Source organism: Elephantulus edwardii, unplaced genomic scaffold (genome assembly GCF_000299155.1).
Source record: "Elephantulus edwardii isolate Elephantulus edwardi_28Jun2011 unplaced genomic scaffold, EleEdw1.0 scaffold00129, whole genome shotgun sequence".
NCBI lineage: Eukaryota > Metazoa > Chordata > Mammalia > Macroscelidea > Macroscelididae > Elephantulus > Elephantulus edwardii.
Genome location: NW_006399879.1, coordinates 5,699,964 through 5,723,264, shown reverse-complemented (window position 1 = coordinate 5,723,264; position 23,301 = coordinate 5,699,964). Strand labels below are relative to the sequence as shown.

General features: G+C 51.6%; 1 protein-coding gene and 1 pseudogene across 1 annotated transcript in view; both read right to left on the bottom strand.

Moving 5' to 3' along the window:
• Positions 1–2,734: 2,734 nt before the first annotated feature.
• LOC102875016 lies at positions 2,735–3,178 on the bottom strand (annotated as a pseudogene).
• A 3,065-nt stretch (positions 3,179–6,243) lies between these two features.
• FAM193A (family with sequence similarity 193, member A) overlaps positions 6,244–23,301 on the bottom strand; it is a 103,338-nt gene continuing 86,280 nt past the window's right edge. Inside the window, exons 18-21 of the mRNA XM_006893610.1 lie at positions 21,379–21,609; positions 17,414–18,233; positions 14,192–14,273; positions 6,244–6,337 (exon numbers count right to left, since the gene is read on the bottom strand). Of these exons, the coding sequence (XP_006893672.1) occupies positions 6,244–6,337; positions 14,192–14,273; positions 17,414–18,233; positions 21,379–21,609 (1,227 nt within the window). The remainder of the gene's footprint in view (positions 6,338–14,191; positions 14,274–17,413; positions 18,234–21,378; positions 21,610–23,301) is intronic.

The following is a 23,301-nucleotide window of genomic DNA, read 5'->3' as shown; positions in this document are numbered from 1 at the left end:
AAGAAGTCAGCCTGCCACAGACGTGGTTTTATTTCTGCCCCGAGTTCTCTTCCACGCACTGCTGCTGTACGTGAAAGCAAGGCTCTCAGCCAGGTGGATTGTCACAGTGACTGCAGCCACGGGCTCAAGTGTTGTCAGAGATGGTGGGGACGGCGCAGGACAGGGTTCAGATCTGTTCAGAGGGTCGCTACGAGCTGTAATGGACTTAACAGCACTGCACGGCAACGGCGTGTGTGCTTTGTCTTTTCTGATGCTGACCAGCTGGTCAGTGCCTCTTGCCATTCCATGGAAACTTTAGAGCCTTCCTTCTCTGGGGAAATTAAAAAGCAGTTGGAATCTTTTTAAAAAATTTTTATTTTATTAAGTTTAATGAATGTTTACAGAGATTTTGTTTTTCTATTCATTCATTGTTGCATTTAGCAATTGGAATCTTCATTGGCACTGTATTGAATTTATAGATCACTTTGTTGTTGGATGTTTTGAATTATGGACTTAGTTGATTATGTTGGCTGATTTTCTAGTATCTTCACCGCATTTGTGGATGAAATCTCACATGGCTGGGGTGTATATGACTCTTTTAATATGCTGTTGGAGATTGTTGCCTAGAATTTTGTTGTTATGTGCATTGAGTTGCCTGTGACTCATACTGACCCTATCTATGAACAATAGCTCTGAGCTATCCTGAGCCAGTCTCATGGTCTCTGAAACACCTATCCCCCATTACCCTAGTCTCTGTGTCAATCCATCTCATCCGGGGTCTTCCTCTCCTGCCCTGTTCTTTCTACCCTTATAAGCATGGTGTCCTTCTCCAGAGATTGGTCCCTCCTGGCCACATGCCCAAAGTGTGTGAGACAGAGCTGCATCCAAGGAGCAGCCTGATTTCACCCTCTCCAGGATAAACTTATTTGTTCTCTTGGTAGGGAAGAACATAGTATGTTAAATACTCTTCTCGAGCACCACAGCTCAAAGGCATCAATTTTTCTGTCATCCTAGTCACTGCTTAACTCTTATGCATAACAAGTAATTTCAAAGATCATGGCCTGGATCAGACGCACCGTAGTCTCCAGACTGACATCATTTCTCTTTAGCACTCTGGAGAGGTCCCTGCAGTAGATTTTCCCAGGGCAATTCGTCTTTTAATTTTTTGACTGATAGTGCCAAGAGAGAGAATATCCGACAGACAAGTGTTTTACTGAGCAGATGAAAGACACTGCCCTTACAGAAATAACCAGTGCATACCCTATCCCCCGCCCCAAAACACATGCGTCTTGTCTCTTCCCTTTCCCTGCTACATCATTCCTTGCACTCTGGCCTATCTCATTTTCAAAACCTCATTTCGTGCGTGGGCAGCCGGTGGGTGCCATCCCCCAGCCCGGGCGGCTGCCATCTTCCACATGGGTGGCCGGTGGGCGCAAGCCATCTCCCACGCGTCATCTCCCACACAGGCGGTCACGCTTCATCTCGCACGCGGGAGGCCAGTGGCCGTCCGCTTCCCCTGCCACCGCCATCTTGGCTCTAAGAATTCTCCCCAGAACCAGTCCACTTTGCCGCAGTGTGGCAGCTCCACTGCACCAGTCCTGGGGCGGCCCGGTGTCCACTCTCCATCCTGGGCGAGGGATTCCATAGGTTCCGGCTGTGGGAGCTTCATGGAGCTGCAGCTGCGGTGAGGCACAATGCAGGAGGGGGTTGGGAGCTGCGGCACTCACCCATTCTTCCTTGAATTCCTGTTGTTGAGCCTCAATCCTCACTGAAGACCAGTCATCAACTGTTTAACTGTTCAATTATCAATAAACAGAAGTCTGTAGGAGGCCATAGTGGCTCTGTTCCAAATGGTCTGCTGCTCCCGCAGCTCACCACGTTGTCTCTGCCTCCACCACCATCTTGATCTTCATTTTCAACGTACTTTCATGAACACAGTTGTATTTGGGGCTAACAAGTGCCTCTCTGCACAAGTTCTCTGCTGTTACTCCTTCATCCTCCGATTTCCAGTTTCTGACCAGTCTGGAGAACTCTTGCCTTTGTGTTTTCACGTAGGACTTTTCAGCAGACCATAAATCCTGTGTGGTTTTCTAGATATTTACTCCACTTGAAGGTTGACGACATTCTGGTTTTTAGCTTTCCTCAGATTTGGAAGCTTCTTGGCTGTCGTTTCTTCCAGCAACTCCCTCACCAACTTTCTGGGATTACAGTATCACATGGTAGGCCCCTTCCTCCTCTGGTCTATTTTGCTACATAGTTCTAACAGTTATTGTTGGTGTGTTACCAAGTTCTCGGCTATTTTCCCTGTGGTCTTCGCACACTGTTATTCCTCTCCAAGCTTTGCTTCATTTGGTTCTGTAGATACTTCCTCCTCCTCGTTTTTACTTTCTCTACAGTCTCGAGCATATTCATCACATTGAACGCTGTCTGCTAGTTCTGTCATCTCTGAGTCTATTCTATATGTTGGTATTCCTCCTGCGTATGGCTTCTATTTTGGCTTTTCATTTCTGACTGGATGTCAGCCGTGACTTCTGCTTTGCTGAGTGGGCGTTGTTTCGGTTTCATGTTTTGCAGAGAGCTCATTGATTTGGTGAATGCTACTGGCAAGCACTGTCCAGGGAACCAGGTGGGAAAGGTGCTATGGCCGCTGAGGCGACTTTCAAGCTCCTATGGTCTCTCACACAGAGAAGGCACAGGGCTCTGGGGACAGAGAAAGGGCTGTCCTCTGATGGACAAGCTCCACCCCATGTGCCCGTCACCCCAACAGAATATGCCTCACAAACGCTTCATCGTTGGTACAGTCATTGCTGTCCTCATGCCCTGCACTCAGCATCTGTCCTTCTTCTGTCATCTTCTCACCCAGTGTGACAAGGACGTGCTGGCTTTCTGTGTCTGTCGTCCCCTTCCTTGTCAAACACCGAAGGTCTTCAGCATGGTCCTCACAGGTGCCCTGGTCCTGTTCTTGGCCACAGTCTGCAGCAGGGGGAGGAAGTGCCCAGCATTCAGGACCCTCACATTCACTTCCTCACTCTCAGGGTTTCCCAGGACTTGGAGCACCTTGGCGTTGGTGAGGTTCTGGCCCAAGGCCCTCATCACATCCCCACACTGGCTGTTTCTGGATCTTTCTATCACCTGTTCGGTCAAACAGCTGGAAAGCCTCCTTTAACTCTGCGTTCTGGTCCTTGGTGAAGTCACACATCTTGAGTGCTTAGGCACTGGGACCTTTACCAGCAATAATGGCTCTTTCTGTATTCTGACAGACTTTGTTCTTGCGAGCCGCTGATGTAGGACATTCAGACTCCTGAAGTTTGCTTTGGGCTTTGTCAAGTCACCATCAGCCCACAGTTGACTCTCTAGTGGGTCTTCAGAGGCAGTGAATTGCCTAACCTTCTCTCGCAGAACAGAGAGTACATTCAAACTGTAGGCCTTAGCCTGTGCAGCACAGCATCTAAGCACCAGGGCAGGGTTAGTTTTTGTTTCTTTCAGGGTAATTTAATCCTACAGCTAAAATGATACCCTTCTGAGGACCCTCTGCTCTCGCTAGGCAAATCTGCTACCAGGAACCTCTTTAAAGTGCTAAAGAGCAAGGCTGTCAATTTGAAGGCAAGGGTGTGATTGATGTAACTCATGGTATTTTCAGTTGCTTCCTATGCATGTGAAAGTTGGAGAATAAGATTGAAAATGAGTTGATGTCTTTGACTTGTGGCGTTGGTGAAGAGTATCCACGGACCACTGAGAGAACTGTGAATCTGTCCTGGAGGAATTATGACAAGGTGCTTGTCAGAGACAAGGCTGGTCAAATGCTGCCTCACATACTTTGGGTATGATGTCATGGTGGGAAAGGCCAGTGAAGAGAACTTCTGGGAGATGGAGTGACCCAGTGACCGAACAGTGCCTGGGCGTGGCCAAGATGGTGAGGGGCAGGCCAGACAGGGTTTGTACCTGGTGCCCACGGGGTTGCTGAGCGGGTCAGCTGGAAGGCAGGGGACAGCAGGCTGGTCACGCATCCCCAGGACTGGCAGACTGCCCCACCCTGAGACCAGCATTCTCCCCCATCCTGGAGGGCCCTCTGCGGATGCCCAGCCACGAGCCTCTGCCTCTCCAGAGAAGTCAAACGGCATCCTTCATGGCCTCTCCATTCTTTATTCTCCGGGCCTCTAACAGAAATAACACAGGTGGAGAATTTCAAAGACGACCATTTTATTTATTGTCTCCTTCAGCCTGGCACAGCCTCACATGCAGACTCGAGAAAGGAGTCCAACGTGGGACTCATGACTGTCCACAGGGCCGGGCATGGCTAGCACCTACCTGCTCCCTTGTCCTGCTGCCCACGTGTGTCAGAGCCCGCAGGCCCACAGGAGGTCACCGCTTCCTGTGTGGTGACGCCCTAGCCTCAGTTTACCATCAGGCTGAGTAAAGGCACGGGATCCGTCATTACCTGGAGAGCAGAGACAAAAGCACCGGCTGGCGGCCTGGCTGCCCTCTCCCCGCGGTCCTGTTCCCGCTGCAGCTGCTGGACTGTGAGGAACGGGGGCTGCTGCCCGTCCAGCCCCTTCCACGTGTGCTTTCAATTGTCCACCGCTGCCCCATTAGCCCACCCCTCAGATGCTCACTGGCTCCTGGGGTCTCAATGGACTCTGGACTAGACCAGCAGCTCTCAAATCCCAGACTGGTCACATGTTCAGTGCGTACCTTGTCCCAGGGAGCCTGCTGAGCATCCAGACCTTCCCTGCCATCACCAAGCCCTTCCCACATCCGGCCACGGGCAATTTAGGTAGTGCAAGAGGCCGGCCTTCTCACCTGCTGTGGTCCCAGCCCTCGGGGAGGAGCACCCCCGGGGAGGAGCACCCCTGGGGAGGAGCACCCCTGGGGAGGAGCAACCCCTGGGGAGGAGCACCCTCGGGGAGGAGCACCCCCGGGAGGAGCACCCCTGGGGAGGAGCGCCCTTGGGGAAGAGCGCCCGCGGGGAGGAGCACTCCTCTGGAGGAAATCCCCTTGGAGAGGAGCACGCAGGGGTAAGGGAGGAGGTAAGCCTGGCTAAGCATGGATCGGCACCTGCCTCTTAGCTGTGGGCCTGCTGAGCCTGGTCTCCCCACCCACACCAGACTCAGCCCGCAGGAGATGGATTCAGTATCTCTGCTCAGCCAGGCCATGGTGATGTTATCCCACACCTACCGTCGGCTCCTTAACCCACACGATGGTGGGCAGACAAGCTTCTAAATGTGCACACATCACAGTCACGTACCCACCAGTGCTTAAGGCACATGGCACCCTCACGCACACGGCACACAGAGGTACAAGCTACATTGGCAAATGCCACACTCATGTACCATAAACTCTGCTTCTCTTTCACACACACACACACACACACACACAACCACACACCCTCTAAAGCACACAACATACTCATGCAGATGCGATACCCACGTCATACTACACCTTGTGTTGTACACATCACATTCACATGCCTGCTACACCCTGCAATGCACGTACAAGCCACACACTACACCCGTAACACACACTCAACACCACTAATGGAATACTGGCTGGCATGTCCCCGTCCCGGGAAGCCACCAGTGAGGTCAGTCAGGCAGCAGGAAATGGAGGCTGCCAGCAGTGACCGGAAGAGCGGTGTCCCAGGGGGAGGTGATCCTGGGACCTCCACATGAGGCTGTGGCCCCCACTCCACATCTCACCCCTAACAACAGAAAAGCTCTGAGACAAGGTCTTCTGCCATACTAATGTATTCCATCTTTCAAAAAGAAAGACATGATTTGAATATTACTTAACAATATGTTAAAAAGTAGCCAGGCAGGCCTCCGTGTTAATACAGTTGTACACTCTGGGACAGACCGAGGACGTGAGGAGGGAGGCGCCCCACTCTCACTCTGCAGGTGCTTACACAAGCTGGCTACGAGTCGGGGGCAAACACAAATAGCGGAACGTGGAGACTCTCAAACAGGACGCGGTGGAGGACGAAGCCCGCCGGCCCTGGCCCCAGGGCCCCAGGGCCCCAAGGCCCCGAGGCAACTGGGACGCAGGGCGTGAGCGTGACGGACAGCCGGTGGGGACCGATGGCCCGCAGGGACCAGGACAGGACGACGAGATGCAGAGGCAACGGAGCCGCAGGGCCGGCCACACTGGCGCTGGGCAGCCGGGCCGGGGAGCTGGCGCAAGCGACTGTCCAACGCCGGCATCACAGACGACAGGCACACCAGCGACACTCGGCCACCAGGCACAGGCCACGTCCTCCCCGGGCCTCGCTCAGTGGGCAGCAAAAGTGGCCTTTTTCAAACTAAAATTGGACCAGTTGATGGACAGTCTTTGCCGGGTCTGGCGAGCAGAATCGAGGCAGAACCTGAGGAAACAAGAAGGCAAAGGGTCAGTGAAGGAAGCAGCCAGGCCGTGCCATCGTCACACTTCCTGACACACAAGAGCCCACTGCAGCCGTCACCACCCACATCAATTCACCAGGCTGAGGTCTGTCTCTCCTTCGCCCACCCTCCACCTTTCCCAACATCATGTCCTTTTCCAAGGATGGAAGGCAAAGCGTCATTGCTCTTGCCTCCAAAGACAGATCTGTTCATTCTCCTGGCCGTCCATGGGAAGTTCAGTGCTCTTCTCCAACACCACAGCTCAAAGGCATCAATTCTTCTAACATCCTTCTTCACTGCCTCTCAGATACATAACAAGTAACTGGGAAGATCATGGCCTGAGTCAGACACACCTTAGTTCTCAAACTGACATCATTACTCTTCAATAATTTGGAGAGGTTCCTGTCGATTTTCCCAGTGTAATGTATGTCCTTAGTTTGAATTTGAGTCTATTAATTTTTTTACCTTGGTCTATGTTAGTTAATCTAAATAAGGTTGTGTTGCTGTTGTTGCCGTGTAGTGTTGACACACAGCTGACCATCTGGTGGACAGTAAATGGCCCGAGAGGAGGCTGTCCATTCATTCTTCTTCTACAGAGCAGCTGGTGGATTTGGGATTGCAGCACAGCTTCTTACATTAGGCCACCAGAGCTCCCTAGACAGGGTTCAGGTGAGTTTTATAAACATGTCCATTTCCTCCAGGTTTTAAAATTTGTCACAGTTCTTCATAATAGTGTTATTATCCTTTGTGTTTTTCCTATTGTGATGTCACACATTTCACTTTTAACTGTTATTTGCATCTTCTCTTTGTCAATGACATGGAAATCTTTTCAAGAACTTAGGATCCTTGATTTCTTCTATTGCTTCATTTTTTAAGTAGAGATAATGGATTATCTATTTTTTCTTTCTGTTGCTTTTTGTTGTACTTATTTCTGCTCTAATCTTTATTATTGCCTCTTTTCTGGTGACTGTGGGGTTTTTCCTATAGGTAATGTTTTCTTTATGTGTTTATTTTCCTTCTTTCTTTCTTGATGTGTACACTTATTGCTATGATTTTATTTGCCCTCTCAGCACTGTTTTTGCTGGGTCCCAAACATCTTAGCATATTGTGTTTTCCTCCTCATTTGCCTAAAGAAATTTTAAAATTTCATTTCCTATTGTCTAGCAGATCAGAAATGGCATCCATTTCCTAAACAACATGCCTCTGGAAATGCCATGAATTTTGAGAAATGACAGTGGTCACAAAAAGGCTTCAGGTCTTTTGTTTATAGGGTCACTGTGAGTCATGCTCCACTCACCGGCAACCAGCACCAACAGTAGATCTTAAGCTGTGTGTTACTTAGTTTCCATGGACTTAATTTCCCCAATTGTGATTTTTCGAAAACACGGTTCTATTTCAATGTTTTTCAATTTACTAAGGTTTCTTTGTGACCTAACACATGGTCTATTTTGAGGAATATTCCAAGCTCACTGGTGAGAAAGTATATTGGCTTCTCATTGGATGGAGCATTCCATATAGGTCTATGAGATGAACTTGGTTTAACTGTATTTTTTAGGTTTTGTTAAGTTTCTCTCTAGTTCTGTCTTTCATAAAAAGTGGTATATTAAAATGTGCTATTATTCTTTGAGCTTGGCCATTCGGTGCAGATATTAATTACAGTTCCGTACAGTCCTCTTTTACCGTTGACCTTTCAGTAATTTGTCGCTGCTGCTGTTGTGTACCATCAAGTCAAAACTGACCCACAGCTGACCCTCCGGTGGGTTTTCAGAAGTGGTTAACTGAATGGGAGGAGACTGCCCATCGTCTTCCGTCCAAGGAGCAGCTAGTGGATGCCTCTTGTTCTGACTCACCCATTGATGGGACACTTGGCTGTTTCATTGCTACTGCATATAATGCTGCAATAAACACGAGTGTGTGAATGCTAGTTTATGTTGTCACTGCTATGTGCCCTTGAGCTAATTCCGACTCACAGTGACCTATGCACAACAGCTCTGAATTTGGCTCTATCCTGAGCCAATCTCACTGTCTCTCTGACAAACCTACTCTCATTACCTCAGTTACTGTGTCAACCCATCTCATCTGAGGTCTTTGTCTCCTTCTCCCTTCTAAGCATGATGTTCCTCCTGGTAACATGCCCAAAGTATGTGCGGTGGACCCTCAGAATCCTTGCCTCCAAGGAGAAGCTTGGTTTCACTCTCTCCAGAAAAGACTGTTCTCTTGACAGCCCATGGTATGCTCAATACTATTCTCCAGCACTTCCAGCATCGATACTTCTTCTGTCATCTTTAGTCACTGTCCAGCTCTCTGATATACAGCAGGTTAACTGCAAAGATCATGGTCTGGGTCAGGTGCACCTTAGTCTCTAGACTGACCTCGTTGCTATTGAGGACTCTGGAGAGATCCCGGACAGCAGATTTCCCTAATGCAATTTGTCTTCTGATTTCCTGACTGTTGACTGTAGAGTCAAGTTGAAACTGTTAACAGTCTCAATCTTTTCTCCATCAATCATGGTGCTGTCAAATGGCCCAGTGGTGAGAATGTTTGTTTTCTTAATGTTTGGCTTCAATCCCTATTGCAGACTATAGTCCTTGACCTTTTGCAGCAAATGCTTCAGATCCTCTCCAGTTTTAGCAAGTAAGGTTGTGTCACCTGCCTAACAAAAGCTGTTGATGAGTCTTCCTCCAATCCTGATGCCACATTCCTCCTCATAAAGTCTAGCCTACAAAAAAAATATGTTCTGCATACATTTTGAAAGGTATGGGAACATACTTTCGTACTTCTTTGGGATATATGGGGTTTCTGGATTTCATAGTATTTTTCTATTTTAACTTTACAAAATTGCACCAAGCTGATACCCACAATGATTGCACCATTTCACGTCCCCACAAGGAGTTTACGGGTGTTCTCCTCTCTCGACACTCTCACAGGCACTGGTTTTTTTCTCTGTCTTGTTGAGCTTTGTATTATTCCTGGAGGGAGACATTTTATTTTTATTAGATTAGATCTCTCACATTTCTTCGGTTTTGGCCATCCGAATGTCTTCTCTGGTAAAGAATTTTCTCCTGCTACTTGTCCACTTGATAATTAGGTGATCTGTCTTTTTCCTGATGAAGTGTTGGAGCTTTGCATACACTTTAGAAGAGTCCCTTGTCAGATGTGTTACTACAAATATTTTTTGAGTGAAAGTTTACAAATTACATTGGTTTTTTCCATTAAGTCATTCATAGTTATTTCCTATAATACTGGTATTGATTATAAATGAAATTAACTACAATGTCTAATCAATCTCTTCTTTGCCTATTATTAATTTTTACTCCCCTCTCTCTTGCCCTCCTCTCTCTGATATCCCTCCAACACTGGTCCTGCGTGTCAACCTCTAATTTTTGAGAATAGCTGTCATGTACTGTAATTACTGAGTGCTTTATGTCATGTCACACAGTACACTGTGTTCCAGATGTATCCACATTGTGCAATGATTCATGAATTCCTGATATTTCAGTATTTAGCCATTCATCTGCTGCAGAACACGTGGGTTGTTTCCAACTTTTTGCTATTGTAAATAATGCTCAACAGAACTACATGTGTACACATGAGCTTGTGCTACAGTTCTCAGTTCTTGAAAATAAAATATACTCCCGTTCTCACAACCCTGCAGATGCTGCTCTGGATGGGCTAAGTTGTGCCAAGAAATCTGGAGGACAACCAGCTGGCCAACTGACTGGAAGAGATCTGCATTTGTTCCCATTCCAAAGAAAGGTGACCCGACAAGAGTATGGAAATTATTGGAAAGTATCATTAATATCACATGTAAGCAAGATTCTGCCGAAAATTATCCAAAAACGATTGGAGCAGTACATCAATAGGGAACTGCCAAATGTGCAAGCTTGGTTTAGAAGAGGCCGTGGTACTAGGGCTATAACAGCTAATGTTTGATAGATCTTGGCTGAAAGGAGAGAGAACCAGAGGAATGTCTATCTGTGCTTCATTGACTATGCAAAGGCGTTGGACTGTGTAAATCACAAGCTATGGCTGACTCTGAGAAGAATGGGGATCTTAGAACACTTGACTGTGTTTATGTGAAACTTATACTTGGAGCAGGAGGCAGTTGTCAGAACAGAGCCAGGAGGCACTGCATGGTTCAAACTACGACAGGGTGGATGCCAGGGATTTATTCTGTCTCCATACCTTTTCAATCTATGTGCGGAAGAGATCATTTGTGAGGCTGGGCTGTACGCGAGGAATGTGGGATCAGGACTGGAGGAAGATTCACGAACAAACTGTATTATGTAGACCACACAACCCTCCTTGCTAAAACTGAGGAGGACCTGAAGCGCTTGCTGCAGCCTTCAATATATATTGAAGCTCAACATCAAGAAAACAAGGATTCTCACCACTGGGCCGACTGGAAGCATTATGATAGACAGTGAAGAGATCGAGATTGCTAACAGCTTTAGTTTGCTTGGCTCCACAATCAACACTCTTGGTACCAACAGCCAGGAAATCAAGAGACAAATTGTATTAGGAAAGTTGGCCATCAGGGACCTCTCCAGAATACTGAAGAGGAACGATGTCAGTCTGGAGACTCAGGTGTGCCTGAATCCAGGCCAGTCTTTGCAATTACTTTCCATGTGTCAGAGCTGGGCAATGACAACGGATTGAGCTGTGGTGCTGGAGAAGAGTACTGAATACACTATGGACTTCCAGGAGAACAAGGAGGTTCGTGTCAGAGCTGGGCAATGACAACGGATTGAGCTGTGGTGCTGGAGAAGAGTACTGAATACACTATGGACTTCCAGGAGAACAAGGAGGTTCGTCCTGGAGAGGGTGAAGCCAGGCTGCTCCTTGGAGGCAAGGATTCTGAGGCTTTGTCTGACATACTTTCAGCATGATGCAAGGAGAGACAGTTCTTGGAGAGGGACGTCATGCTTGGAAGGAGTGGAGGGACAGAAAGGGAAGGAGACACTGATGAGATGGACTGATTCAGTTAACTGGTGTAGTGAGGGTAGAACAGGGCAGGTCTCAGGGCTGTTGTACACAGGGGTTGCTATGAGTCACAAGCGATTCAACAGCACCTAACACCACCTCCCCTTAGTGGGACTGGTGGATCAAAAGCTATCTCAAGTCCAAACTTCTAAGGTAGAGCCCAATCGAATTTGCAGAGAGTGCACCAAGTTCCATTCCCATCTTTTTGTTCTTTAGGTTTTTTGCACAGGCTCAAAAATCCAATGGTGGGGAAGCTAGGACTTGGTTCTCGCTCCAAATGAGAGCATGAGAGCGTCATCTAGTTTATCCTCTGCAGACAGTGTTTTCCGTTTTATTGGGGATCTACTACGCTGTGTAGATTTTGAGATGAGGAAGTGTAGGGTCTCTTTATTTTTTTCTTTTTGGCTTATCTGGGGCATCTTTTCCTTTCATAAGGAGTTGGTGATTACTTTTTCCAAATATGTGAAAAGCGATGATGGACTCTGGATCAGGGTTGCCTACATGGACCTTTTCACAGCGAGGCCCCTTCTTACGCACCTGGATGTTTTTCATTGATGGAGTCTCTTCTGGTTGCTAGAAGCAGTGTATTTTAGTTTTCTAGGTACAGGTCTTTCGTATTTCTGGTTAGACTTATTCATATTTCCGTTTCTGAGTTCTCTGCTACTGCAGAGGAATCTGACTTTTTGAGGTGGATTTTGTACTGTCACTCAGCTGAATCAGTCTATCACGTGCAGTTCATGTTCTGGCCGTCTTTGGGAATTACACTGTGTAGAAACATGTTATGTGCAAAGCGAGACAGGCTCACCTTCTCTGTGCACATTTCGATGCCAGGTAGCTCTTTTCCATGTTTTCCGGCTCTGGCTAGGTCTTCCAGGACAACAGTGAATATGAGTGGTGATAAGGGACATCCTGTCTGGTTCCTGTTCACATCTCCATCAAGAACAATGCTGGCCACTGCTTATATATTCATACACACATATATGCTTTTGTTTCTGAAATCAAAACATTTCCCTTTGTTTCCTTCCTTTTAAGTTTGATTCCTATTTCCTACTTTGTGGAGAGTTTTAGCAGGAAAGGATGTTGAATTTTGTCATATGCCTTTTGCACAAAACCTGAGATAGTCACGTGTTAACCAATCTCTTATTTATTTCCCTGACAGTCTTATGTTTTCTGGAGACATTTGCTAAATATCTTCTAACTCAGTAACCCTCTGTTCTACAGTCTTTTGTCACCTAGTCAGTCTTAGAAATGAATTTTAAATTTCTAGTTTTTTCATTGTTTCCTCAAACCTTGGGCGCCCGAGAATCTTCATGGTTCCTCCGGGAGCTGGGCAGGCCTGCTCTGACTGTGCATGAAGTTCTAAGGTCTATATCCAGGACACGTGTGTGTCTCTTTCCAGGAAACACCCTTGTCTTTGCTCCCCTTACCATCCTGGCAATGCAGAACCGAGCCTCAGAAGAGCCTGCTTCCTTCTCCTGTGCTCTTGGTCCTTTTAGAACCCTATGTATTCTGAGGGATTTTGGTCCAGTACACCTGAATTCCCTCTACAGCTCTGGAAACGCAGACCGCCTCCCTCGCCAGCACTCTTATCCCACCCAGTCCTGGCTCAGTTAACTTGTATTTCTTTGAGGGTAGGGGATGGTTCGTAAGATCCCACTGCTGCTTGATGTAACACCAGAAATACGTCAAGGAATAGTAGGCTGTGACTGAAGAGCCCGAGGCAGGGGATAAGGTGTCTTTTGAGCTCCTTGTTGTCCAGTGGTCCACCTGGTGGCCCAGTTGTAAAGTGATGCACAGCCAACCCAAAGGCAGGCAGGCAGTTTATACCCTCCAGTTGCTCTGTGGGGGGGAGGGGGGCCACCTCCTTCTGGGCGATTTACAGTCTCTGAAAAGCTGCTAGAGGGTGAGCAATGAGTTCAGAGCTGCATTGTATTGACACAAGTACATCTTAAAACACTCTCGCTGCCATCCAGTTGGGACTGAGTTATACTTGACGTCCTGGCAGCGTCATGGAGCTGTGAACGGCGTGGGAGGAGACTGCCTGCTTTCTCTCAGGGAGCCACCGGGGGGTGTAACCACCAGAAGGCTGTGTGGCCTTTGGGGTCACAGAGCAGCACCGCACATATTGAGCACCGGAGCGCCCAGCGCTGTTGCTAGGTGCCCTGGGGTCAACTCTAAGTCACAGTGACCCTGTGGGCAACAGACGGGAACCCTGTCGATCCTGCACCACCACCAGCTCCGACAGGCTTCAGCCCTCTGGTGCAGGCACTGTGCCAATGCAGTTGGTTCCGAGTCTTCCTCTGACCCGCCACCCTTTCAATGACATCTTTTTTCAAAGACTGGTCCCTCCTGAAAACATACTCAAAGTAGGTGAACTTCTTATATGTATGTGTGTGTCTAAGGAATTTACATGTTTAGGATTTTGCCATACTTCAGATACGACTTAACATCTGTTTATCATTCAAAGTAAGTGCTTCCTTTGTGTGTGCTTTTCAGGTGAAATAAAGAGGATACAGCACTTACAAAAATAAAACCGCATCTCACATGACAGACTGATGCGACTCTTCTACCCAAAGCACCCCTTCATCCACGGTCTCCACCTTCAGTCCAGCAGGGTGAGAGGCTCACCCAAACAGGCTGGGGGTCCAGCCAAGCCAGTGCTCTGGGGCTGGAAGGGGCTGCTCAGCGGGCCTGCCCTCCTCTCACACAAACCAAGCACCAGTGTGAGAGGTGAGACCCTGGTGTGCAAGTGCGGGCCAGTGGAGAACGGGCTCGGCAGCCCAGCGGTGGGCTCGTGGTGCTCCGGAAGGGCCACGGTGCCAGCGAGGCCCTGGACACGAGCTGCTGGTGGTTACCTTTTGAAGTACTCCACTTCCCTCTCTGTCTCGTCCATGTCCACACTGTCCAGGTCGATATCTTTAGGCAGAAACACGTCATCTGCAAAACAAAAAGGTGAGTCAAACCACAAAAGAAGAAATCAAGTGACTTCACTTTTAATAACTTTATAGTTTTTGTTTTGTTTTTTCTAAATAACTTTAGTAACTTTTTAATAAGACTAGAGTAAGACACAGGCATGTGCTGTGCCCAACCGCACAGAAGTGAGCTTGTGACAGTGTGAGGCTCACACACCGGGGAAGTGGTAGCCCGACAGGCCTGCTCCCCAGGCCTGAGCCCTTGACAGTACGAGGCTCACACACCGGGCAAACGGCGGCCCGACAGGCCTGCTCCCCAGGCCCGGCACATCACTGTCAAACACGCCGGCCCACAGAACCTGCCAGCTGTTCATTAGCGTCACTGCTTTCAGTTACCACAGAGCCGACTGCGACTCTCAGGAACCCCACACGTACAGAACAGAGCACTGTTCCCCAGGATTTCAAGGCTGTGCCCTTTTACACAAGGACTCTAGGCCTTCCACTTGGCACGGCGGGAGGCTGGAACCACTAACCTCTCGGAAGTCAAGCACTCAGCCGTCTGTGCTGTCTAGAGACAGCCTTCAAGGAGGCACAAGATAAGGTTGATTTCAGTCAAAATAAATTTTCAGGAAGCATTAGACTAGGTCATCAACAGAAGAAACGCTAAGGACGTGTGACACCCTCCTCTGCACTGTCAGTGCTCCTGCTGCTGCCAGTCAGAACCAACTTCCAGCTGACCCTCCAGCGGGTTTTCAGAGGCTGTAAGTCACACAGGAGGACACAGTTTATCTTCATTGGAGTGGCTGGTGGATTTGAAAGCCTGACTTCAGACTGGCAGCGAAGCACTTTACCTACTAGGCTACCAGAGCACTGGTCTCGGGTTCTGAATATCCAGTGTGTGCACTGTACTCATCACACGTGTCAACTCAGATCAGCCTCACTCCACGTACTCAACAGTAACACACGGTCCTACCGCTCGGTGGACGGTCGGTCGGGACACTCGGGCTGAGATCTAACACGTGGTTCTCCTACCGCTCGGTGGACAGTCAGGGGACAAATTGATTGAGAAAGCTCTGTTTAATCTTTTAGTTGCTGAGCGTTTAGTGGGATGATCAAGCTTGTAAAGACGGTAAGTCTTTTAAACGACTTTCTAAGTTCACCGCATCCGGCAAAGGCCGTTCCAGGCTCTCCCAGGAATGAGGTCCGTGGAGCTGACATGCCGGTGGCCAAGCACTATGGCAGTCAGGCTGCAGTGACTGAGAAAAGCCATGAGGGGCAAGGGGTCCAACAAGGTGTCAAATCGCCACGTCCTCAGCCCCACGCCGCTGAGCCTGACCCGTGAGCATGGCCACTGCCCACCCACGATGGAACCGACTGGGCAGGATCAGTGTAAGGGTGTCCTGAGTCAATTGTTTCACAAGATGTGGCAGCAGCAGACTGAACAAGCAGAGACAGGGACCATGAGTGCCAAGTCACACAGGGCTCCCCAAGGAACCGGGGAACAGAGGAAAAGACAAAGAGCCCTCAGAGAGAAGTGTCCCCCAGAGACAGTGCTCGAAGCAGGGCCTCTAAGTCTTCTCAACTGTGTGAGAATGCATGTGTGTAAGCCAGCCCACGCAGCCCTGGTAGCCTAGGGTAAGGACCTGCACTGCCCAACTGAAGGCGTGTGGTTCGAATCCCCCAGCTGCTCCGTGGAGAAAAGATGGGCCATCTCCTATGTGACATGCTGCTTCTGAAAACCCACTGCAGGGCCAGCTGTGAGAGCGCCAACTTGACAGTAGGAGGAGGCCATCTCTGTGTAGTGCTGCTGTCACAGCACGCACACTCAGTGTCAGCAGGGAGGGCACCGGAGCGACGTGGACAAACACAGACGGAAAGCAGTCAGCTCTTAACGACCGCATTAAACCACTGTAGCCCATGACGCTTTTGGGGGCTGACTCTACTTCACATCGATGGCCATGGCCATCTCCCTGTGACAGATCTTTGGAGCAGGGTTCCTGAGCAGCACAGGCCATCTCTAGAGAAGGTCAGGACTGGTGTCACCATAACAGGACAAACACACTGTCCGTCATACACCAGGGACAACTCAAGAGTGAGAAGCCAGGCAAGCAGACAGGCCCGGCTGAAGGACAGTCTTAAACAAAGGCCAGCAGAGGACTGGGCACGTTAAATGAGGTGAAGAAGGTGTGCCGTGGAGACGGGGCTTAGTTCAGCAGAGACAGCAGGACGCCAACAAACCGCTGAGGAGGAGGCAACTACACGGTCATATTCCACCACTGTCAAGTTCTTCACTTTGATGACCACCCTGCGATTTTATAAGGGAACATCCTTGTTTTGAAGAGATGCATGCTGATTTAAGGGAAAAAGGTGGAAAAAAAAGAAAAGGTGCAGTTCACTGGTGCCGGGTCGGAACCACCTCCCCGCTGAGCATCCAGGGAGGTTTGTGGCTGGACTCCGGGCAGGATGGCCGAACTCCCTCCTGTGCAGCAGCTGGTGGATCGGACTCGCAGTGCCCGCAACACGGACTGTACCGCCAGAGCTCTCGCCCAGGGACGGACGGTGGAGGGAGTGCCACCAGCTCAAAGTCCAGAAGGAAGACACCCGAACACCGCCAAACGACGAGTGTGAGGAAGCCCTGTGAGGCTGAGGCAGCCCGGGGCTCCTGTGTGTGTGTGAGAGAGATGGTTGTCACTTCACTGTGCTCTGCAGACTGCAGTTCTAACAAGCAGAAGGTCAGGGACAGGCTTGCCCGGATCAGGCGTTTGTGTCCCTGCTCCATTTTGCACTGTCACCCTCACTCTGTGGTGTTCACTTGATGGGCATGGTCTAGTCCCGCAACTGTGTGAAGAGAGTATTACACAATTCCTGTAATAGTATAGAACCCGTGTCCCTCACTAGTGAAAGGCCACCAGAAAGACCAAGCCAGAGACAAAGGCAGCATGTACCAGAGCTGCCTTACCCACCGGTGCTCCACGCCCCGTGCCCTCCCGCCTTAGACACCTGTGCCCCAGGCTCCCCATGCTCTGCACCCCCTCCCATGCATCATACCCTTTTGTGCCCCGCCTTACCCCCCCATGCCTCACACCCCTCGTGCCCCATGCCCTCCCCACCATGCCCCGATTCCCTTGTGCCCCACCTTACGCCCCACGCCCCGCCCGTGGTTACCGATGGAGCTGCTGGCGCGCTCCCCTTTCTTCTTCTTGCTCTTCTTGCTCTTGCCCTTGGGCTGTGGTGAGTCTGCCAGGACCAGCTTGCCGTTGGACTGGCACTCGGCGGGTGAGGTGGGCTCAGTGGGGACGGGCTGGGACTTCTCCTCCTTGATGTGATTGAGCTGCTTCTTGTTGTTGTTGTTGCTGTTGACCTTTCTCTCCTCTCGCTTTTGCTCCGTGAGGGCAGCGAGGTCCACAGCCTTCACCTTGGGCTCCGCCTGCGGCCGGGCCCTGGGCACAGGCTCCGGGGCTCGGGAGCCGTCCACCGGCTTCCGCGAGGGCTCACTGCTGGGCTTGCTGGCCGGCCGGAGCCTGGCCTTGCTGCCACCCTCTTTGTGACGGTGCATGATGTCGAACAGAAAGGACAGTGGCTCGTGCTGCTTCCCGTTGAGCTCCCTGCGGGGCAGGGGCCGCGAGTCCCTGGCGTCGGCGGGCTCGGAGGCGTCCGGCCCTGGCCGTGGCTCGGCGTGGTTCACATGTCTGCAGGGGGAGCGAGATGAGGTCTCTGGGTCTTCAGTGTGCTCCAGGGTGCCATTGGGGAGGCTTTCCGAGGCAGGTGTGGTCTCGGGGACTGTGTCCACTTCCCTGGCCAGCAGGTCCAGCTTGGGGCAGTCTTTGCTGGGCCGGTCCTTCTTCTTCTTCTTCACGGCCCGCAGCTGCTGTAGCTCCTGGAGTCGCTGCAGCTCCTCCTCCTCCTCCCGGCGCCGGCGCTCCTCCAGGGCGTGCAGGTGCTCCCGCTCACGGGCCGCTGCCTCCAGGCGGGCCTTCTCCTCCAGCTGCAGACAAGACATGGTGGTTAGTGCGGGCGCAGGCCAGACACGAGGCCACCCAGCAGGCCACCGCACACAACTCCAGAAGGGGCCAGAATGAAACCCCTGCCCAGCAACACCCCAATTTTATCTTGCTCAATGTGTGTTCACAAGAAGGAGGGGACAGGCCAAGTGCCGCCACACGGCATGCTGGGAAACCCACAGCCATGTGTCCAGGTGCGGGGCAGGAGCCTCTGCCCTGTCCACAAGGGATGCGGCCCGTTCCTCGTTACTCAAGTCCCGCAAGGTGAGTGTTCTGGATAAACGAGCGAAACCTGGGTCCACAGGAGACGTTAAAGAATCTTCTGTCAGTTTAAACCATTCCCCAGCAATCTTTACTGTTTCAGTAAGAACATATTCTAAATTAATTTAACTCATCTTTCGGAAAACACCAGTGTAAAATCCCACCAAAATGTTTAACAGTGCCGTGAAAGTGAGAAGCACTCAGATTCTGGCTTTTCCTAGGGGGCTGCCTCAGCCCAGCAAGCGGGAGTGTGTGGCCATCTCCTCCTCTACCAGTGTGGGTCACCGTGAGGCTGAGTCCTCCACCACATGGTCCACGTGGAAGCACACCATGAAGCCAAGCCTTGCGGCCAGCAGTGGACAGCACTGTGGAGTCCAGCCCTCCAATACATGGCCTGTGCGGAGCCCTGCCATTCACCACACGGCCCGCATGAACAGCACTATGGAGCCCTGCCCTCCACCACGTGGCCCGCGTGAAGTGCATTATGGAGTCCCACCCTCCAGCACGTGGCCTGCGTGGAGAGCACTGTGGGGCTCCGCCCTCTGCTATGTGGCCCATGTGGAGCCCAGTCCTCCAGCACGTGGCAGGCATGCAGAGCACCGTGGAGCCAGCCCTCTACTGTCTATCCAGCATGGCGTGCACCATGCCCAGTCCTCGACCCCATGACAGAAAACACTGTGGAGCTCCGCCCTCTAGCATGTGGCCAGAGTGGAGCACGCTGTGCCCAGTCCTCAACTGCACGACCAGCATGGAGCGCACCACGGAGCCCAGCCCTCCACCACACGGCCCACGTGAAGTTCAGCCCTCTACCATGTGGCCTGCGTGGAGCATACTGTGGAGCCCTGCACGACCAGCATGGAGCCCAGTCCTCCAGCACGTGGCCTGCGTGAAGCCCGGCCCTCTACCACGTGATCCACTGCATGGAGCCCTGCACAACCAGCATGGAGCCCCGTCCTCCAGCATGTAGCCGTCATGGAGCACACTAGCTGCGGCCTGCCTCTCGAGGACAAGCTCGTTCTGTGTCCTGGACATGGTGGACACTGGCTGGGCACTCAGCAGAGTGTCATCACATGTACCACATGGTGAACCTGCTGCAGGAAGCACCTGGAAGCCAGCTCCCCAAGCAGCTATGCCGCCCTTCTCACAGCATGGAGAGGAGGCTGCACACACAGCAGGTCTGTGACAAGCACCTAAAAGCTGGTGAGCCAGGGAACCCCAGAGGCCAACACAGTGACCTTTGGCCCCTGCTCTAAAGGCTCAGCCTGGCTTCAGGGCGGACCAGCTGCAGCACGAGCCAGTCCCCCAAGTCCCGAGGAGAGAGGACAGGAGATCAAGTTGAGAGCAGTGGGTTTGGGTGAACCTTGGAAGCCCAGGCGCTGCTGCTCCCGAAGCAAGGTATTGTGGATTCCCACAGCCGTTCTCCACTCAGTGTGTTCCCTGAAGCCCTACAGCCAGGTCAAAACCCTGGCCAGGCGGCCCAGGCGAGGACTAGGACGAGACCTGCGGCAGTGAGGACTTGGGTGAGAATGTGACTGAGCAACCGCCAAGGACCTAGAAGAGCACCTATCCTGTGGTCAGTGAGGACCTGGGTGAGGATGTGACTTGGTGACTAGTAAGGACCCAGGTGGGGACCTGATCCAGTGGTCAACAAGGACCCAGGTTAGGATGTGACTCAGTGGCCAACAAGAACCAGGAGGTGACCTGACCTGGTGGCCAATGAGGACCCAAGTCAGGATGAGACTGAGGGGTGAAAAGGACTAGGTGGGGACCTGACTCGATGGTCACCAAGGACCTAGATGAGGACATGACTTGGTGAGGACCCGACCTAGTGGCCAGTGACCTTGGGGAGGGCCTTCGTAGTGACCAGCAAGGAACGAGTGGTCAGTGAAGACCAGGTCAGGACGGTGGTGGGGAAGCTAAGCACAGGCGACACTCTAGGTGCTTACCCTGGTCAGTGGTACAGTGACAACAGGTCCAGGTCACATACTGCTGGCTGGAAGCCGCACCAGGACACGGGGTCCAGCCCGCACAGCTCCCTCTCCTGACCAGTGTCTTCGGCCCCTATCATCCTCATGTGCTCCCCTCACACCAAGCCCCGATCTGCCCACTGAGATCTGGCTGTTGGGCGTTTTTTGTTGGTTTTTTCCTTGGAGAACAGCCAGCAGTGTCTCCATGCGGCCTTCACTCCCTTTCATTCCACACATATACGCCCCCTTCTCCTTATTCTCACACTAAACATCTCCAGTCTTTATCCTGTGTTTAAATCCATCTCACAGGTTGCCAAGAGACTCCAACCCTTTAGACTAGCTCAGAGGGAAATCCCTTGTAACTTTCCACAGTGGCTACATTTGTTATTTTCTACTGAATATTCCCTTTCTTTATGTTGTTCATTCAGTATTTATTCATTGAGAAGTGGTCACATTCTGCGTGAGTTTGAAGGAGGGGTCAACAGAACACGTAGGTAATCTGCTATGCGCATAGAAGGAGAGGCGCAAGGGCACCAGACAGCACAGGACTTCGCGCACGGGAACGTCACCCAGCCGTATGCCATCCTCCACGCTGGCGGCTGGTTGGTATAGGTTACCGTCTTGGGCATCCTTTGACAGCAGGTGACATGAGGACCCTGGACTTGCCCTGTGAGAAATCCCCACAGAAAAGAAAAGGGAGGGTGGCCACAAAGACTCTGAGTGCGGTCTATGCCTCTCACTTCGGTGTAGTTGGTACCGTTTACAAGCCTCTGACACTCAAGGACAAGTGGTTTCCTGAGCACAGTGGGGTCTCTAAACAGCCCCTGGCTCTGGGCTGAGACCCACAGGGGCGCCCGCACCCCCGCAGTGAACCCCACAGACCACGGCCACCGCTGCCCACCTTTCTCTGCTTGTGCCGTGCGCGTTTGGCGGCCCGAGTACTGCTCACTGGCTTGGTCTCCGAGCTGTTGATGAACTGCAACAAGTCTTCCACCTTCCGATGGTCGACTACACTCTCCCTTTCCGAGACTGGATCCGCCTTTTTAGGTTGTTCTTCTTTCCTTTTGGTCAAGCGCAAGCGAAGCTTTTCCCTCATTTCTGCATAATTTCTACTTGTTGGTGCAGCTGGAGGCTGAGATAGCAAAATAAGATCAGAACTGAATGAAGATCCATTATCTTAGAGCACACCGAGAAAACATCTATCATCAAGTAACGCACTCAGTGTGCAGGGCGGATGTGAGGCCACAGGGGTCCCCAGCACGTCACCTCTCACCGACTCTCCAGCTTCTCTGCACTCACAGAAAGGCGGGTCGGATCACCGTACTGCCACACGGAGACACTGCTTACACATCACCTGGACTAACTACCACATTACAGATGTTTTCACATGCCAACCCTCAACTATAAATACCTTTTTGCCCATTACTATTTCCATTCCAAGACCAGAAAAAGTAAATTGTCTTTAATTACACCATCAAATTCTGTCTAGTAAAAATATGCGCAGCCTCGAGGGGCACTGTGGTTCTGAGCGGCTGCTAAGAGGGGACAGGCAGTGTGGAGCCCGCTCTGAGGCAGCATTGGCTTCTGTAAGCACCTACACACAGGCTCAGAAACCAGCCAGGGCCGCCGTGGTCGACATGGACCCAGCGGCAGTGGCTACTAGGACATGCTTGGAAAATGTGCACAGTTCGAAGAGAACAGCACCGAGGCAGGCGTCAAGCTCCAGGAGCCCCAGGCTAGATCTGCCCTGACATGAACCCTTGCTGGGTAAGAGGGACAGAAGCAGCCACTCCTCTCTCCGCTTCTCAGCTGTGCTCCTCAAGCCCCAGGGGCTTTCGTTTGGAGACCACAGGGCCATCACAGCAAGTCTGCAAACCACAGGGGCCACTGGCTGCATTGGAGCTCCCTCTATCCGTCAGTGTGCACCCACCACCCACTTTAGTCACAAAGGAGGAGGGTAAACGCCTGTCCTCTTAGTGGTCTCCGACGGGTATTTCATTCTTTCTGGAGGTGAACTACTTTCTGATACTGGGTGTTAACTGTAGGGCTAAGAGTTCCGTGGCCAGGTCCGCTTCCACCACACTTTGCAGATCCTGCCCTTTGGAGACATGGAAGCCCGCAGTCCTGTGTCACTTCCGAACAGCAGAAGCTCACTGGGAAGTAACAACGGTGTGGCTGGCTTCACAGCAGCCTGGGGAACTGAACCCAGGTCGGGTGGTGGTGGGGGGCGGCGCTTCCAGACGGTATGCGATCAAAACCACTCACCATCCGAGCAGCTCCAGGGAACGAGCGCGGGTGCGCACACGGGGGAAACAGGCACGCGCGCGCACACACAGGGGGAAGTGCACTGCGCACATCCGGGAAAGGGGCACCGGGATTGAGGAAGTGACTAAGGTGGAGGGGAAGTGAGCACAAACAAGCGGGGAAGCCAGGGCGCACAAAGGGGGAAGTGCGACCTGCTGGGAAGCCACGTAAGGGACAGGCACGCAAGCAAGTACGTACAGGGAAGCGCACACACATAGAGGGGGAAGCGCGCACCGTAAGGACTAAGTGCGCCCACGGGGGAAGCATTCGAACACACACGTGCCCATGGGGGAAGCGAGCGGACACGTGCGCCCATGGGGAAAGCGCGCACTGACACGCACGCACACGGGGAAAGCACGCGCGGACATACACGCGCCCATGGGGGAGGCGAGCGGGGACACACACACACACACACACACACACACACACACACACACACCCCACAGGGAAAGTGAACGCGGACGCGCCCATGGGGGAAGCGCGCACTGACACACGCACGCACACGGGGAAAGCACGCGCG